At 47.7% G+C, this 18887-nt stretch overlaps 1 protein-coding gene across 4 annotated transcripts in view; it reads right to left on the bottom strand.

Moving 5' to 3' along the window:
* Positions 1 to 819: 819 nt before the first annotated feature.
* Dnajb6 (DnaJ heat shock protein family (Hsp40) member B6) overlaps positions 820 to 18887 on the bottom strand; it is a 57723-nt gene continuing 39655 nt past the window's right edge. For 2 of the 4 annotated variants that reach the window (XM_036181515.1, XM_036181516.1), the window contains exons 9-10: positions 5947 to 6237; positions 820 to 2179 (exon numbers count right to left, since the gene is read on the bottom strand). In XM_036181515.1, the coding sequence (XP_036037408.1) occupies positions 2097 to 2179; positions 5947 to 6237 (374 nt within the window). In that variant the 3' untranslated portion in view covers positions 820 to 2096. Of the gene's footprint in view, positions 2180 to 5827; positions 6238 to 18887 lie in introns of those variants that run through there. The other 2 variants (XM_036181514.1, XM_036181513.1) reach the window with 1 other exon arrangement.

Genomic DNA, 18887 nt, shown 5'->3' with positions numbered 1-18887 from the left:
GGGAAGAGCTGCCCTTGGACTTGAGCTCATCTGGAAAGCCAGGCTACCTGAAGACATGCAAAGACTCAATGCATACATAAACACTGCTGTTTGTGCCTACTGGCCACACACCTGTGACTCGCCTTGAGGGGGTGGCTATAGCAGAAATAGTAGTAACTCTGTCCCTAAAGCCTCTACGACCATGACATCAACACCTAGGATGCAGGCTGAGTGGCCAAGGAACCTCACCTGAAGTGGTCTCTGGTACACGCATCTTAGCACCTTCCTCTACTGGAGACTTGAAAAGTATATTGTCACAGTCATGGAGCCAGGATGAGAAGGGACCCCCCCCCCCCCAGGCTCCTAGCATGCTCAATCAGGCTGCTGGTCCATGCTCACTGGACTACAACTGTCCTTTGTAAGGGACACCAACACTTGCCCCAAAAATGTCACTATCTTCATAATCAAAAATGGAGGAGCTGGGATTGTAAGCCTGTATTTAAGACCTCCTCCCTCCTTCAATAAACGGCATTCAAAAAAAAAAAAAAAAAAATGGAGGAGCTGGTGAGATAGATGGTGTGGATACAAGTATTTGCCACCAAGTGTGACCGCCTACATCAGGCCCCCAGAACACACATGGGAGGAGGGTACCAACTCCCACAAGCTGTCATCTGACCTACACACATGGACCATAGCACACCCTTGCACATACACACAAGCACACACACAAAATAAATAAATATATAAAACTGTATTAAAAAAAATACAAGACCTGCTTTTATTCTTCATAGTAACAGTTTAACTTACAGGCAAGGAATGACCACAAGAGAGCTGAACTCAGTGACGTTCACATTTTATTTACGTCGGTAGCACTAATATACATTATGCCTTGTGGATCATATTTCCACAACACACATTAATACCAATCCACACTCCATGGTAACTGCCCACACCACCTCCCATCAAAACCAAGCAAACACAGCAAACACTTCATGGTTGGGCCCTCAAACCTAAGGTGACCCTGTCCCAGGCTCCTAGCTATGGCAGTGCCCATAAATCACAACCCCCCTCCCCTTTCTACAATGCTGGACCCAACTGCTGGCATCTCAACAAGCCCACCAACACTTTTTATAATGCCCTCCCTTCCAAGGAGACAAAGTTCGAGTAACAGATCCCTGTGGCCAAGAGGAAGGAACACATCCCCAAGAGGCATGTGCAGCCCAGAAGGGAGGCGGCATCAGAACTACTCGGTGCTCAGTGCAAAGGGCAGGTTAGGTGGTAGCATGGCATGGATTTGACAGGGTGATGCTTGTGAAGGGGCCAGTATTTGCAATAGGAAGAAGAACTAAGGTCAAGCTTCTTGCTTGACAGCTGATTGTTCTGCATATAACTGTGTGTGCCCTGTGTGTGTGTGAGTAGCCAGTGGCACTGACCTAAGAAGGCTCGAAATGGTATTGATAGGCAAAACCTTTTGACTAAAGGACAAACATTTCTCCAAGAAGAAAAGATGAGATTTCCCAAAAACTAAACTATATTTGGTGTCAATTCTGACATCTGGAAAAGATTAAAAATTGAACAATAAATATAAGGAAAGACTCTACATCTGAAGTGGCTCATGATGGCCTCTTGTTGCCAGAGTATTGAATCCGAAGCACTCTAACACCCATGGCTCAAGGCGCAGCTTACATTACCTGTAAGTTCCGCTGTACTAAAACTGCACACTGTACCACCACCAGGAGACAGTCTGTCATGAACACATACCCAGCTCCCTACTGAACCCTACTGGACTCCTACAGCTATAAATGCTTCAGTGCTTGGAGCAGGGCTTGGACTGCTAAGAAGAACAAGGCAGATCCTTACAACAAGAGGAAAAGGCTACAGATTGAGTGTTGGGTAAAAGCAAAGTTACAAGGCTGAGCTGTGTCAAAGGCTTCTACTATACAGGCCACCCGGGATTGTCACCTCCATCTCCAACACCCCTGATCCTACCGATCCATGGGCACACGTCCATAATCCTGCTAAGCGAAGTGGCCCTGGGCGGCACCGAGAGGATGCCGCTGCCATGTGCGTGTGCACCACACACGAGAGCGGCTGCTGCGGCTGCCGCCAAGTCCAGCCTAGTGGTTCCCTTTGGTCGACTTCTTCTTCTTCGAGTCCTCTTTCTGCTTCTGCTTCTTCCTCTTGCCACCTTCCTTGAGCCCTAAGGAAACATGGCTTGTGAAACACTGCACACCAACAACTGCTTCCCCACGAGGCGGGTCACTCACTAGACACTTCCCCATGTACAAAGAGAGCAACAGAACAGCCATTCATGGTGTCCACATCAAAAATGAAAACACCAAATCCTGTTTGGATAGCATGCTGAAGACCTTCCGTTTACTCACAGAATGGCACCACCACACAGGAAGTGTTCTATTCACAGCAAGCATCCTGCATTGACCCAGCAGCCCAGGCACAGAACCAGCTCTGTGGAACAGGCTCCATCTCAGTCCTGAGACCCTGCCAAGGCCCTACCTGCAGAATGTACAACCCTGTCACCTACACAGCCAGGTCAATCAGAGAATCTCCACAGTTCCCTTCTGCAATGGCAGATCATTTTTCTTCCTTGAAAACAAAGTCTCTCTCATTTTCCTCTCATTAAAGCTCTTAAGTACAACCTTACCAACCAAGTCCACAGTAGATAGACAGAGGCTCAACCTTTGGAATCTGCCAATGAGCCAGAAACAAAGGGCTCTGCCTTTAGGCCTGCAGAAGTCCTCAGATCCTGGCCACAAGGAAGTAGGTGGGATATGGGCCTCATGTTGAACAGGAGCCACAAAAGAGAACTCAGAACCCCAGCTTCTAGAACATGTCAACAGACACCTCAACATTCCCATGAAGATCCACCAAAATCTTAACACATGAATTAGTTTGAGGGACAGGGCGCACAAGAGGCAAGGCAGCAGCAGGGTTAGATGTAGGCTCTATCTCTGCAAACTGCAAGCCGTGCTCTGTGAAGAGGTCCACACTCCACAGAGCTACTGGGCAGGGTCAAGTTCAGCAGGAAGAAGTAAAGAAAGGTTTATTCCTTCATTCATGATTTTCCTAATGTTGAATAATTTGTTGTTAATAGCCATGTATTGTTCTTCACAGTTCGTAGACCCATGTTGTGTGTGGACTACACAAATGAAAAATGCCACTAGTTCCTTCTCCAAGAAGTGCAGCAGTACAAACTTCTAAAGGTCACAGAACAGCCCACAAAGAAAAAAGAAAAAGCCAACACATACTAGACCCAAGGCTCATCGATACAGAGCTTACCTAGCATGCGGGCGGTTGACAGTTCCAACACACACACATACACACACACACACACACACACACACACACACACACACAATCCATGAAGCTCCTGGGTACCTGACACTGGCCCCCCAGGTGGCTTGAAATGCGCAATAAGTCTTTGTCTATGAAGACACCTTAGTGAAAACTATTTTCATCTAGGAAATCCCCTTCCCAGTGCCAACTGGCCAGGCTGCATCTAGAGCTCTTTGGCTGCAACTGGGATGGTCTTTAGGAAAATTTGCCCAAGACTTGTAAATCCAGTTAAAACCAGTAACAGCAAAACCACTGAAGTCTGCACTGGGTCAAGAAGTGCAGGAAGCCTGGCCCAGACCATCTTAGATCTTCAACATGGCTCTCAGAACTTTAAAAGGGAAGGTCTGTTCTTGGTCCCCTGATCCCAATAGCAGAGCATCAGACTCTGCAAAGGCTTCTGTGTTGCTTGGAGGACAGTGGCTTGCAGTACAGAGCAAGCTATGCTGCCCAGAGATTACAGCTTTGTCGATGTAGAAACCAGAAACCACTTTTGTATCGTAGCTAGGTTTCTAATGTCCCTCCCAATGGGTTTTGTTTTCGCTTTGTTGTTAAGCTCTCATATAGCTCAGGTGGCATTTGGAGAACCCCACTTCAAAATGAGTCATCATTTCTGAGTGAGAAGGTACGTGAAAGGTTGCTGACATGCTTTTCTATAGAAGGTAAGTGAAAGGTTGCTCACATGCTTTTCTATAGAAGGTACGTGAAAGGTTGCTCACAAGCTTGTCTATCTATAGAAGTTACGAGAAGCCTTGCTCACAAACTTTTCTATAGAGGTTACGTGAAGGGTTGCTCACAAACTTTTCTATAGAGGTTACGTGGAAGGTTGCTCACAAGCTTGTCTATATGAAAGCATGGTTCCTTAAAAACACGGTAAGCAAAGGGACAGAGCAGAGGAAGCACTGGCTATACTCAGCGCCATGTGGGTAGATGCTCCTTACTCCAGACTCGGAAATACACAGGGAGACCACCTCATTCACAGCTTTTCCAGCTTCTCAGGCCAGGAATTTCTACAGGAATCCACAAGCTCACTAGTTCACCTCCCTCCCTTCAACACACACACACACACACACACACACACACACACACACACACGCGCACACACGCACACACGCACACACGCACACACGCACACACATGGTCTGGTCAGCACTGTAAAAGCAACAAGGGGGAGTGACTTGCTGTTGTTACTACTCAACTCTACTGTCTCCAGATTCTTCGGCCTTGGCTGATCACCTTTTGCTTAACAGGCGTGGCCCAGGGCCAAGAGAATGGCCATCTGCTGCAGTCACACTTCCTGTCCAGATCCTGCTGTGGGAGGCCTGCGCACCTGTAAACAAGTTCTGCAGGCAGGCCTGTCCCTGTATGCCTTCTAAAAACCAGGAGATTAATGGCGCGGCCCCTGACAGGCCACCCTTAGGATGTCTTCACAACTGAACGTGAAGGGGATGGGGAGGAGCCAAACTCCACGCCTGCTGTTCTCTACCTCTCACCACCCTTCCCAGTCCTCTTGGGAGCACGGGCAGTGAACAAGACATCGTGGGAGGTGGCCATAGTCACTGAGGCACAAGAAGGCTTTCCAGTGCAGTCAGGCAAACCTTCTGCCACTCAGCTGCCCAAAGCTCATGTCCCAGTCACCCATCTGTTTTTGCTGGCATCTCCTCATAGCAAGGTATGTGCTCTACACTGGCTGCCCAGTTCCAGCAATGCCTCACCCACGGGGGACTTAGTGTTCTTTTGTTCACAGAACCCTAGAGAGCTCTCTGCTTCATTCTCCCATGAGGAGAAGCACAAGGGGCTTGGAGGCTTGACTTTAATACAAAGTTCTGGGAAGCAACAGAACTGACCTTTGCCCTCTGTGTCCTACTTCGAGCACTTTGCAATACAATCAGACACAGACCAACAAGCCACATCTCCTCCATAGTTTGGCCTGTTTGACCATGGGCACAAACTTGTCTCACTTCTGGGCAATAAAACTACACTGATACAGGGCTTGGGCCTGACTGGGAAAATTCTATGTGTACATGCTGACCACCCAGAATGTTCTTTAGGAAATACTCCTGAAGATGTACAGGAGCTGGACAGTGGACGATCCCATCATGAGCACTGAGGGAGGAAGGAGCCAGGCCTCCAATTTCACTGTAGCTTACCTGAGAAAACTCTGGTGGGAACCTGACTGTGGCTTTTTGTCTGGAAAGTGAAGCTACTGGAAGTGTGTGAGTGGCCTTGGGGCAAGTAAGGTCAAGTGACAGACCTCAAGATCTAGTACCAAAACTATAAAAAGGAGCCCTTAGGGACAGAAGCAGCACCTCGCCATTCCTCAACAGTCAACTTGACACAGACAACATACTCCATACACATCAGAATACTGGGACCCCTGTTTTAATCATGGGGCTTTGAACCACACAGCTAGGCTGTACACAGAGAAGCTGTGGGAGGTGAGCTGGGTGCAGGGGTCTCCTCTGCCCATATTTGGTAGGCCTGGCACCTTCCCCCAGCTCCCCATGCCTGCTTAGGTCAGAATGCAGCAACACAGGACTGACTTCTGTTCTCGCTGTCCTGGGTCTGGGGGCAAACCACTTTGGGGGTGCTCCACACCAGCTCCCTTCTGCACACCTGCTGAGGTCACGGGGGCATCCAAGTTGCCAGAAACCCGCTGCCTGTCCTGCTCTTCATCTTCCCGGTTGCTTTTAGACACAAGTTTGACCGTCGGGGCAGGCTTGGGTGGCTTCTGTGGGCGGGTGCTGACAGAAGGGGCCGGAGTCTGGGCTGGAGCTGGAGCTGGGGCCGGGGGCCGGGTCGGGGAGAGGGCCCGAACTGATGCTGGGGCCGGGCCAGAGGCCAGAACTGGTGTGTGTTGGCCTCTCCGCTGGCATTCTTCTGCAAGGACGTTCTCATCAGGCACACCTGAAAGCACAGCACACCAGGGAGAGCTGTGAGCTGCAACCCGCCCTTGGGAGCAGAAGGCTTCAACCACCTTCTTTCCCAAAAGATGGCTCCATCTCTAGAGCCGCCATATTTCTATAAAAGTAGGTACTGTCCATGCCTTCCACTGCACTGCTGGGTCTGAACACTTGCAACATTTATAACCTCCTCTTCCTAGAGGGGTTTATAAAGCAATCCCAGAGAAACAAACGGTCTTGTCTCTGCTGCAATGCCATCATCCAAATTCTGAGTATATAATCAAGGCACAAGGCCTGGCAGATCCTGCTAAAGATGGTTCTTGCCAACCCAATAACGCAGCCCTGCAAAAAGGCACCAGCCCCAGCCCAGGCATGTCCACAGGCCAGCACCAAGGAGGCATCACCTCTGCACAAGCACGAAGTGGTTTAGGAGGACTGCAGAAGCCCAAGGCACTCACTCTGCCCACCATGCCTGCAGGGTAGAGCTAGGCCCCAGGCAATCTCCTGGAAAGCTCCCAGTCAGGTCTGTAGCAGAGCTCATCACACCCCCCTCAACACTCGCCCATCATCACTCGGAAGACTGTTATCTTTGGAGAAACAGAAAAAGGTTCTGAAGGTTTTACACACTAGGTGGATGCTGAAAATAAAACAAGAAAGCAACAATTAAGGACTGACTTCAATTCCCTGGAACGCTGAATAACAGCAGCATTCTAATTTGTACCAGCCATAAAGCTGAAGGCAGTAGTTCTCCAACCCTCCATTCTCCAGGAGGGGAGTGAACCTTTGCTCACCTCCTGAGCAGCTGCCCTGTTACTACCCCCCAAGTCTGGGTTTCAACTCAGCAGGAGACCTGCAGGAGCCTCCTTCCTTTGTAGGAACCCCAGACAGGCACATCCATTCTCAACACTGGGGGGCACTAGCTCAGAGAAAACTGGAAAGTATTTTAGACCAGTTCTCATTTCGACACCTCCCATGAACCCAGGCTCTGCTGGAACCAGACCTGTGGAGAAGTCAGGCCTGATAGGTAACAGAGAAGCTGCCCATCTTCCCACTGTATGGAGATGGCAGCTCTGCACAGAATGGAATACATTTCTGAGGAATCTTAAAACTGAGGTCAAGTATCACACCTGGGACTACAGCCACAAGGTTCATTAAGCCCCCCCCCCAAATGCATGCCTGGTGGTGGTGGTGGTGGTGGTGGTGGTGGTGGTATACGCCTATAATCCTAGCACTCAGGAGGCAGAGGCAGGTAGATCTCTGTGAGTTCAAGGCCAGCCTGGTCTACAAAGCAAGTTCCAGGACAGCCAGGACTATTACATAGAAAAACCTCATCTCAAAAAGCCAGAAAGAAGAAAAAGTTCAGAGCACTGAGCTAACAATCTTCAACAAGGCTAGTTACTGGCATCCAGTGAAGAGGCCTTACGCACCCATTTTGCATCCATTTAACCAACCACACACAAAGGTAAGCCAGCAACAACAACAGCCTGTCCAGAGGTGCCAGTCTCGACCCCATCATTCACATCCATCATTCACTACATGTCCGGGGATGTCCTGTCCCAGGGCTTGAAAATCCTGCTGAGCCATACACTTTCTGCACTCAGGTGAGGGCAAAATGCAGCATGGGCAATCTTGTGAGTCCATAGACGACTGATCTGCAGATCGGAAACATGTCTGAATGAGACCAAAACCTGAGATCTGGGGACCATCTGGAAGGAAAATTACCACGCACCCCATGTTAAGGCACCATGAAGAAGAATTATTTTCAAAGACTGTGCTGAGGGAAAGGCATAATTTGGGGAGCAACAGAGGCTAGCACACCATGGGGTTTCTGAAATGAACATACAACACATCATGGTCAACAAACAACACATTTCCTGACCACTCAGCCCATAGTGGCAGGCACATGGTGACAGGGTTCAGAATTTGACATAAATGATGGCTTGCAGGAGGACAATGTGAATGCTTACCAGTCCCTTTAGGGGTAGTGCCAATTATCCCTGGGGTGCCCCACAGCTGACTAGTCACCCCAGCACTATGGAGAAACTGAGCACTCAACACTGCCCTTAGGGCCCAGAGGAACACATGAAGGAAGCCCAGAGAGACTCCAGGTCAAACTATTCTCTCCTGAGCAGAGAACACCTGTGAAGTCATTCCATGCAATGTTTAAAAACTAAACAAGAGCCAGCAGTGGTGGCACAGGCCTTTAATCCCAGTACTTGGGAGGCAGAACCAGGTGGATCTCTATGAGTTCGAGGCCAGCCCGGTCTACAGAGAGAGATTCAGGATAGCCTAGGCTACAGAAAGAAACCTTGTCTCAAAAAATAAGTGGAGGGAGGGGAGAATTGAGGGAGGGAGGGGACAAGAGACAGGCATGGTTGTGCATGCCCATAATCCCAACAGGGGAAGCTGAGGCAGAATGACAGCGCACTTGAGGCCAATCCAGAATACATAGTCTGAGGTATATATAGCAACACCCCATATTTACTAATGGAGAGGGAAGAAAGAATAACAGGAAGGAGAAAGAAGGGCGAGCATGTTGACTGTAACTCGTGAAGGAAACCTCTTTTTCACGTGATAACCACCCCCTACAAACCTTTTATGGGGGGTGGGACATCAGGCAGAGCCTCAGGACAGCAGCCTCTTGTTCTTCTCACTTACCTCAGTGCCAAGATGGGTGTCCTTGGGTCCGCCCAGAGCCAGGTCTTACCAGGCTCCCATCCAGCTACAAGAGGAGACAGGATGCTCCCCACATTCTGCTTCAGAAGCACCCTTTCCCAACAGTCCTGCTGGATCTGCAAGCTCCACCTAGACACACCCCACAAGGTACAACCCCCAACAAAATAAGCAAAGTTCCCCCAACAGACTTTTACAGGCAGTGGCCCTCAGTGGAGCAGCCTTACAAGCTCACTACCCCTGTTGGGCAAGTTCCCCACACTCTGGCTTTCAGAGCTTGGCTAGGACATCAATAGCAGGAAGCCAATTGCTAGGAGGGTGGCATGCTTCCTTCTCACTGCAGGCTCTCTGCGCTTCCAACCCCTACCTTCCCCAGCCTGGGGATACAACAACTAACCATGCAGAGAAAACTGGCTGTTTGTTGTCTCGGGCCCTGCAAAGGGCAAGATGGCTCAGAGAGTAAAGGTGTTTTGCTGCCAAGTTGAGGCTGAGAACCTGGACTTTATCCACAGGACGCTCATGTTGGAGAGAACCAATTCTCAAGTTGTCCTCTGATTTCCACTTGTGCACATGCGCACAGACAGACAGACAGACACCCACACCCACACCCACACACACAGACAGAAATAAACATGAAGTATTTTAAAAAGAACTAAGCTTAGAGGAAAAAAACAAAGACAGCTGCACGGTGGTGGCGCATGCTTTTAATCCCAGCACTCGGGAGGCAGAGGCAGGTGCATCTCTGTAAGTTCGAGGCTAGCCTGGTCTACAAAGCGAATTCAAGGAAAGGCGCAAGGCTACAGAAAAAAAACCTTGTCTCGAAAAAGAGAGAGAGAGAGAGAGAGAGAGAGAGAGAGAGAGAGAGAGAGAGAACGAGAACTAACAGAAAGCTGAACAAAAACACTGTACACTGTGCCTCACAACCCTTCTAGAACCTGAGCCTCATTTTTATGACAGGCAACTAGTAATCAGTAGCTCCGGAATCAAGCACATGTGGTTTCTCTGTGCTTGAGGGCCCAGTGCTGGAAAGGAAATACTTGGTGGCCGATGGAAGCCACCAGCACCCCCTCTCATGATTGCCACCTTCCTGCTTCGAATGCTCTCCAGCTCTCAGAGCTTTCTTGAAAATCCCCACTAAGAAATCCCCTGGCCCAGCACGGGAGGGCATGGGACTATGGGCCACAGGGTCCCAGAAACTGAAGTACCTGGGATGGATATAAAGGTGGGAAATAACCAGACATAGGTCATTCTCTCCTCCAACATTCCCACTAGCTACTTCCTAGGAGGGCTCATTCCCATGTATTTGTCCAAGCACTCCTCGCAGCCTGCTGCCGTGACAAACCCTGAAGCGTAGTCACTTAGCAACTGCTGCCTCTACGGCAGTCTGGACCAGAGCAGACACAGCTGGACCACTGGTGTCTGGGACATTACTAAGCCTGACTCCTATGTGGAAGAAGCTAGGCTAGGCCGCTGACCTGAGCCCCAACACAGATGGCCCTGTGGACTGGCTACTCTGTGCTGGCAAGCTCCAACAGCGGAGTCCCAACAGCAAAGGCCGTAACAGTGCACCAATTTCTCTCAAGTACCATGCTGTGACTTTCACACTCTGCCCCATGGTGTGTTCCTGTCTTGCTTCAGAACCTCCTCTCTTGAACCCTCTGGTCTTTGTCTTCATGGTTGCCTACAAGCGCAAGTTTAGGACAAGTGCTCTATGGGCCCAAAACCACAGCCAATCTGATAACAGCCCATGGGAACTAAACTGCTTTTCACATGGGATGTTATATTACAGTTTTGATGACTTCTCTGTCCTGTTATGGTGGGAACCCACAAAGGTGCAGAAAACCATTACACCACCACCTTCAAAATGATGGCAAGCACCTAGGCTCAAACACCATTCATCCTTATCCCTTAATGTGGAGATGCCTTACAAGCTTTGAGAAATTGGCAGGCAGCTGAGTGAGAACCATCTTGCCATCTTCATATCCTGGCACAAAGCACACCCAATTACTTGGTTGATTCTTCCCAACCACAGCCTTCATGGCAGACTCTAGCAGAGCTGGACAGGTACCACCCACACACGCATGCCCACCACCCACTGCTGGCTCATCATAGAGTAGCCAGGGAGATGTCACAGAACCGGAAGTAAAGCTTTATCCTGAACAGCACCTATCACAGAAAGGACTTAATTCTCTGTCCTACTCAGCACCCTCACATGCAGCCTGCAGAGACAGAATGGTCCACTGCAGAGGCAGGGTCAATGAGTGGCTGTGTGCCCCGGCCATGCTGTTGGTGGGCTTCCTTCTGAAAGTAAAATCACATGTGGCACTACCACCCCCCTTGATTTATCCCTCAACACCCAATCAGGCTTGGAGTACCAGGTAGAGCTGCACCATAGTACCGAGGGTAGGCTCAGAGCTCACCCACAGGGCCCTCAGGCTGTGCCAGTGGCTGGGAGAAGACCAAATCTTGAAATGGAGAGCAAGGACCGGCAGCAGTAGCTCTCTCTGGGGAAGAGCACTAACTTAGCAATATGATATCACGGATTCCAAACCCAGGACCCAAAAAAATTAAAAGAATGAAATCCTGTAAACAAGGGTGAACTTCATAATGTCCATGAGAGCAAAGGGAAACAAAGTCCCATCAAAGAAACAGCACCATAAACCAGCAATTCTCAACCAGTGGCTCACGATCCCTTGGCGATCAAATGACTCTTTCACAGAGGTTACATATCAGATACCCTGCATACCAGATAGTTACAATTCATAACAGAGCAAAATTATGGTCGTGAAGTAGCAATGAAATAACAACATGAGGAACTGTATCAAAGGGTCACACACAGCATCAGGAAGGTTGAGACCCACTATAATTAACTCTAAAAGCAGATGTCCTCAACGCTTGCTTCTTAGGCATGAGGAAGGTGTGGTCCCAGCCTACGCTATGCTTGCTGTGTTCAGCTCTTCCAGGGACCCACGTGCTAGCTAGGAGCCTAGTAAGTGTAGTGTGCTGTGGCTGTAACAGCAAAGCAGGCAGAGCCTGCAGAGTGTCAGAGGTTAGACAGCATTCACATTTAAAGACTCAGGAGCAGTCCTCAACTGACAGCTCTGCTGTTCCCTTATCAGATATGAATTATACAAAAGTCTAACATCACAATTTAACAGACCAGACTCAAATGAGGGTAATAATCCCATGATGGCAGAGTCTGAGTATCAAGTAAAACCCACACTGACAAGAAAACATAGGTCCAAGGGAGTTCGCTTATACAACAATCCACAGTGCCTTGACAGGACCCATCAGAACCCTAGGGAGAGACATGATTCCAACACCACAAAGCTCCCCCTCATCTCAAGATAAGCAAGAGGTTTTGTTATACCTTTCAGGTTCCTAAAAATCTATAGGACCATACAGCTGCAAGGTGGCCGGGACGCAGGCAATCTGTCTAAACCTGCACAGTTTGGAGCCTTCCTCCTCCATCCTGGCATAAACCAACACTTTGCACCCCAGCTTCACCCCAGATATCCCAGCAGCAGATAGACACCAGTCAATGGACTATCCTTTCAGGCTATATGCCTGGAAGCAAAGTGGGTAAAGGACTTCAGAAGGCCTGCAGGCATGGGAGGCCTAATCCAAGGAACCAACCAAAGAATACTTTGATTAGAAGTTCCTAATAGTCACTTGAGAACTTGACTTGCAAAAGATTCAAGTCCAAGTTCCAGTGGGAAGTGCCCTTGATGTCACTCAGGTAGAAACCAGCAGAGTCAACCGCCATACAAGGAAGATAAGTCAGGCCCACAACCAGCCTGTCTCAGAGAACTCCCCACTGCTAGCTTGAACATGTCCAGGAGGAAACATGTGGGTCAGTGAGGATCCCAGAGCTTGCTACATTACACTCATCTCACACACAAAAGCAGAGCCAGCAAGAAAGCTCAGAGCAAGGGTGCCTGCCACAAAGCCTAATGACCTGAGTTTCCTGGAAGCCACCAACTCCTTCATGATGCCCTCTGTCGCCTGTCCTCCATGTGTGTGATAGAATGCACATGCACATACAAGCAAGTGTAATTTAATAGAAGATGTACAAAGACTTTTCTGGGAGGTACAAAGCACACATTTTCTGCAACTAAAACAAATGCCAGGTCCTCCTGGCAATCTTTCAAAACCAGGGAAACCATCTGAGACCCGGCACACAGCATTCTGCATAGTATGTGACCAGGCAGGGAAGGATCAGCCTGGATGCCAGAGGTGTGGTCTACTGCAGACCAGGGCACCACTCCCATCACAGCACTCTTGGGCACACAGGGACCAAAAACTAAAGGCTCAGCTCACCATCTCACCCAGAGCCACCAGTTTCTTCCTGAGCACAGCCTAACAAGTGCTAATAATTGCCACTGGACCTCTTCCCATACGTGGCATCAAACCTATGACATTTGGCAAGCTTCCCACACTAGCCATATTACTGCACTATCACTCCTCTTTGGCATTCACCTCTGAAACAGTTCTGGTTTAGCACTCTGTAGCCTGAGTATGATCCATATTAGTCACAGAAAAATTGGCAGAAAAGGTGACTAGATTTGCTCAGAGGTTAGGAGCACTATTTGCTCTTCAGAATGACCCAAGTTAGTCTGCCATCTTCTGGCTTCCATGGGCACCAAGCATGCATATGATGCATAGAAATAAATGCAGTCAAAACACCCACATACAATAAAAAAATACTAACAGTAATTCATCTTAAAACTTTGGCACAATTTCTGCTAGCCAATTCTTAGGGCTTCTTTTTTTTTTTTTTTTTTTAAATTCAGAGTTGAGGGGAGGGCTAGCTTTGAACTTAGATCCACCTTCCTCTGCTATGATTAAAGGTTATACCACCACATCAGCCATTGATATTCTTTTGTTTTGTTGTTTAAAGGGCTTCTCTGTGTAGCCCTAGCTGGCTTCAGAGATCCACCTGCTTCTGCCTCCAGAGTGCTGAATTAAAGGCATGCACCACCACTGGTTTTTCAAGACAGGGTTTCTCTGTGTTTGCGCCTGTCCTGGAACTCGCTTTGTAGACGAGGCTGGCCTCGAACTCAGAGATCCACCTGGCTCTGCCTCCTGAGTGCTGGGATTAAAGGCGTGCACCACCACCGCCCGGCACATTCTTTTTTTAATTATTTATGTACATTGGTGTTTTGTTTACATGTAGATCTGTGTGAGGGTACCAGATGAGTGCTGGGAACTGAACCTGGGTCCTTTAGGCCTATGCTCTTCTTCACCTCTGAGCCATCTCTAGAGCCTATCCCGAATCTCATTCTGTAACCAGTCTGGCCTCGAACTCACAGGGATCCACCTCCCAAGTGGTGGGATTAAAGGCATATGCCACTAAAACCCAGCGTGCGTTCATTTTTTTAATGGGATTGTTTTGGTGTGCAGGAGAGATCCAAGCCAAGGACTCCTGCAAGTCAACCACTGAGCCATATCCCAGGTCAAATTTATGGAAATATCCAAATTGCTCAAGTTGGTTAGGAGAGTTCATGCTTCTTTTCCACTTGGGGAACACACCAGAAAACATCTGCTTTTGAACAAATTGAATGAAATTTTAAAACAAACCCATGATCTGTCAGTGTCCTGAGCCAAGACACTGAGGTCACCCAGAAGCTGTGACAGAAATACTCGGCAGCTGTCACATGAGTGTGGCATGACTTCAGATGTCACACTGAATGTGAGTGCACTCCTGACTTCTTCCCAGTACATGGGAGAAAAGTCTATTTCACTCTAGTCATTAATACCACCATAACCTAAGATTTCATTTGCATCAATCACCTCCTGGCCCACAAGACGAAGTCCCACAGTTGGTGCCTGACACCTGTCAGGCACTGGGACACAGCCCTGTTCTTGTAAACAGTTTCAAATAAGGGGAACAAGAGCTATGTGCTGTTGGTCTCAAGCGAACAGACAGAATGGGGAGCACCTTCGAGAGGACACACATGTGAACAGAAAAGCAAGTACGCAGCAGCCAAAAAAGGAGAAAAGCAAGTGAGTGAGGAATGGCCAGCCTGGGATAAGTGAGGGGGAGAGGGATGGGAAAACTATGTGCAAAGGGTCAGCAGGGTCAGCTTGGAGAATGCCATGATCTCACCTGGGTTAAAGCAAATGGAGAAAAGTTAGGAAATACAAGTAGGCAGAAACAGCATTTTATCAGAGGACCTAGGAGGCAACGAATCTCCAAAGCATTCATTTCAAACAGGACATAATTTATTTCTAACACAGGGGTAGACAAGTACCATACCACTGAATCACATTCTCAGTGATGTAATCCTTAAAGGCTACTTACTAAATAGGATCTTTGGAGTCAAGAGAGACATAGACAGATTATAAAAATAACTGGTGAGCTGAGTGTGGTGGCATACACCTGAAATCCCAGTATTTAGGATACTAAGGCAAGAGTTCCACAAGTATGAAGCTAGCCTATGCTACCAATTGAGGACAGAGACCCTAACTGTATGGTTAAGAACTATGAAAAGCAGCACCACAGCTGATGACAAGGGGTGTCCAACTTCTGTTGGGAGCTGTGTGTGTCACAAGCATCCTGAAGCTCCTGAGTCACAGTAGACAAAGACAAACCCTGTGGAGTTGATATCCTCTATATGGAAAAGCTATCTGTCCCATAAGATGCTGTGCCCCTAAAACTGGGTTGCTCATACCCACCAAATACCCTGGGTAAGGGTGGTCATAACCAAGTCATTCTTAGGCAGGCAGGGCTGGACTTAATGGGAATCTTAAAAACACCAACTGTTTCCCATGACTGAGACCAAATGTTGTCAGTTACAAGACAGTGTTGCTTAGCAACTCCCCACACCCCACAGCTGTGGCCACTCCTAAATGCCTCTTGGAGCACCCTCTAGGACCAGAGCCAGGATTTACGGGGAACACACGCAAGGCAGCTTCCTGCACCAAAGCAGCCAAGGCAGACTCCACTGCCCTCTGCCATACACTCATCAGTGAAAAGGGAACAAACAGGACTCATAAGTGCACTTAGTTCTTTAGTTTAAAAGATTTTGGAGCTGGAGCAATGGGTCAGTGCTAAAAATCCACCCCTAAAAAAAAAAACAAAATAATAATGTTGGGTGGTCATGACACATGCCTTGGAAGGCAGAGGCAGGTGGTTCTGAGTTCAAAGACAGCCAGTCTTACACAGAGAAATCCTGGGGGGTAAGGGGGAGAAGGAGGTATGAATATGAATCTACTCTTCTAGAGTTTAGTTCTGAGTCATTAGGAGCAATAATATAACTTCTTCCCTTGTGAAACTGTTAAAGTCTCTAAAGAATGTCGAGTTTCCTGTGTTCTATAAATAGAGAGCACAGCCCTTTTAGGGTAAGGAGACACAGGACAGATACAGACACACATGCTGACTACAGACAAGCCAGTGACCACAGAAAGAAAACAGAGACAGAAGTGGAGAATTCAAATCTGGGTTCATTCTTGGTCAATTAAGAGGAAGCCTGCGTTTCCATTCCTTGATGTACTATCAATACAGATTGCATAGTAAAACTGTCAAAAAAAAAAAAAAAAAAAAAAAAGATACACCTCCTGCCCTGGCTACCAGGGGCAAAAAGGGAAAAACTGGCTGGGTGGTGGTGGCACACGCCTATAATCCCAGCACTCGGGAGGCAGAGGCAGGTGGATCTCTGTGAGTTCGAGGCCAGTCTGGTCTACAGAGATAGTCCAGGACAGGCTCCAAAGCTACAGAGAAACAAACAAAAAACAAAAAACAAAACAAAACAAAACAAAACAAAAAAGGGAAAACTGTCCTATTATTTTAAAAATTCCCAGAGACAATGGATAAATTTCAGGATCTATCTCCCCAAAAGTGGAGAAAAGGAGACTTTTTGTATACTATGCTTTCTAAAACCAGCCTATATAACAGAACATATGTTGTCAGTGGGCTGGAGAGATGGCTCGGCATTTTGCATTTTTCTAGAAGACCTGAATTTGGTTACCAGCACCCACAGCAACTTTGTCAACACTGTTTAATATTGCAGCTCCAAGGAATCGGATGCCTTCTTTTGGCCTCTATGAGTAACTCCACTTACATCTGCACACTCACACAGACACATAAAACCAAGTCCTGGGATGTGGAGAAGGATCAGCAGTTAGGAGTATTTGCTCTTCTAGAAGATATGATTCTATTCCCAGCATCCACATGGAAGTTTTAAACTACCTGTAACTCCAGTTCAGGGGAACACCCTCTTCTGGCTTCCAAAAGCACTAGTCATGCATAGTACAAACATACATATGCACAGACATACATATAGGCAAAATACCCAGTTTATTTTTTTTATTTTAAACCCACTGTCACCTAAAAGTGTACACCGACATGAATGGCATTAGTTTTACAATTATATGTAATATATGTAACTTTTTAATCAAGAATGGGAGAGGGAGAAATATCTCAGCAGTTAAGAGCATTGACCACTCTTCCAGGACCAGAACTCAATTCTCAGCACCATATAGCCACTCCCAACTGACTATAACTCCAATTCCAGGGGATCTAACGGCCTCTTTTGGCCTCCTCAGGCACCTCATACACATGGTGCACAAGTAGACACATGTAGACGACACTCACACACACATTGCTTTTTACATGTGTACACTGCACACAGGAAAACAGGCACACCCAAACACCAACGTAAAAAGAATTTTTTAACGGAAAGCTTTGAGAAATGTGTTTCAACACTCCCCAGCACTTCTTCCCAACCCTAAACAGGGTCTCATACAGTATCGTCAAACCCCCTATAAGCTGAGGTTGAGGTTATGATTTAATGTGTGCTGGCAGATGGAAGAAATCCAAGTACTGGTATATGCTAGGGTGAGCAATCCATGGACTGTGCCCTATCATCCACAGGGTACATGCAAATAATTCAATTGAACTCAACCAAGCAGCAGCAGCAAGTCAGGTATAGAGTTTGTGCCTATAATTACAGCACTTGGGAAGCTGAAGTCGGCTAGACAAGAACTTCCAGTTTGACCTAAGCAACAGTAAGACCTTATCTCTCCAAATCCCAACAAGGCAGAAAAACCAAACTACAAACACAAAACGTGTAACAGAAGAATATTCTGGCAAGAGGGCGGGGAAATGCAACTTGGGTACACCATGCACAAATCTCTGGGCTCTATAAACAATAAAGTTTAAAAAAAAAAAAAAAAAAAAAAAAAGGCTGGGAGCCAGGTGGTGGTGGTGGTGGTGCCTACCTTTAATTCCAGCTCTTGGGAGGCAGAGACAAGCACATCTCCGTGAGTCTGAGGACAGACTGGTCTACAAAGCTAGTTCCAGGAAAGCCAGAACTACACAAAGAAACCATCTCAAAGGGCCAGAAGTGATGGTGCACACTTTTAATCCTAGCACTTAGGAGTCAGACAGGTATATCTCTGAGTTCAGAACTATATAGGCCATACTATCTATGTAGACCAGGCTGTACATGGTCTACATACATAGTGAGACCCACAACAAGGGGAGGCTAACAGTGCATGCCTGTAGATCATCCCAGAACTTGGGGGGGGGGGGGGTCAGGGCAGGAGAATGAGACCCTCTCTCCACCATCAACATGCCCCCAAAAAAGAATTCTGAATAGATGATATTCCTTAAGAGGCCACATACATACATGATAAATAAAAACTAGAGTTGTTGCCAAGAAGCCCATCCCACTGTCCCTCAAACCTGAGCACCTACAAGTACCCCCCACTTTTAGCCATGTAGGCATAGAGGCTGAGAACGTTGCTGTACAGCCAGATAGATTACACGTTGCTATTGAAAACTGCCCTTAACTTCCACAAGGCAAGCCACTCAATGGACATATGTTCAGTGACTCCGCTCCAGAACCAATCCCAGAACTTCCGTTTAAAAAAAAAAAAAAAAAAAGTATAGGGAATAAGCCTTCACTTCTTCACTGACACAGAAGAGGATGAGTGAGGGGAAAGAGAAACTTACAGACACAGGCACCTCCTATGTAT

Source organism: Onychomys torridus, chromosome 3 (genome assembly GCF_903995425.1).
Source record: "Onychomys torridus chromosome 3, mOncTor1.1, whole genome shotgun sequence".
Taxonomy (NCBI): domain Eukaryota; kingdom Metazoa; phylum Chordata; class Mammalia; order Rodentia; family Cricetidae; genus Onychomys; species Onychomys torridus.
This window is presented reverse-complemented; position numbering and strand designations above follow the sequence as displayed.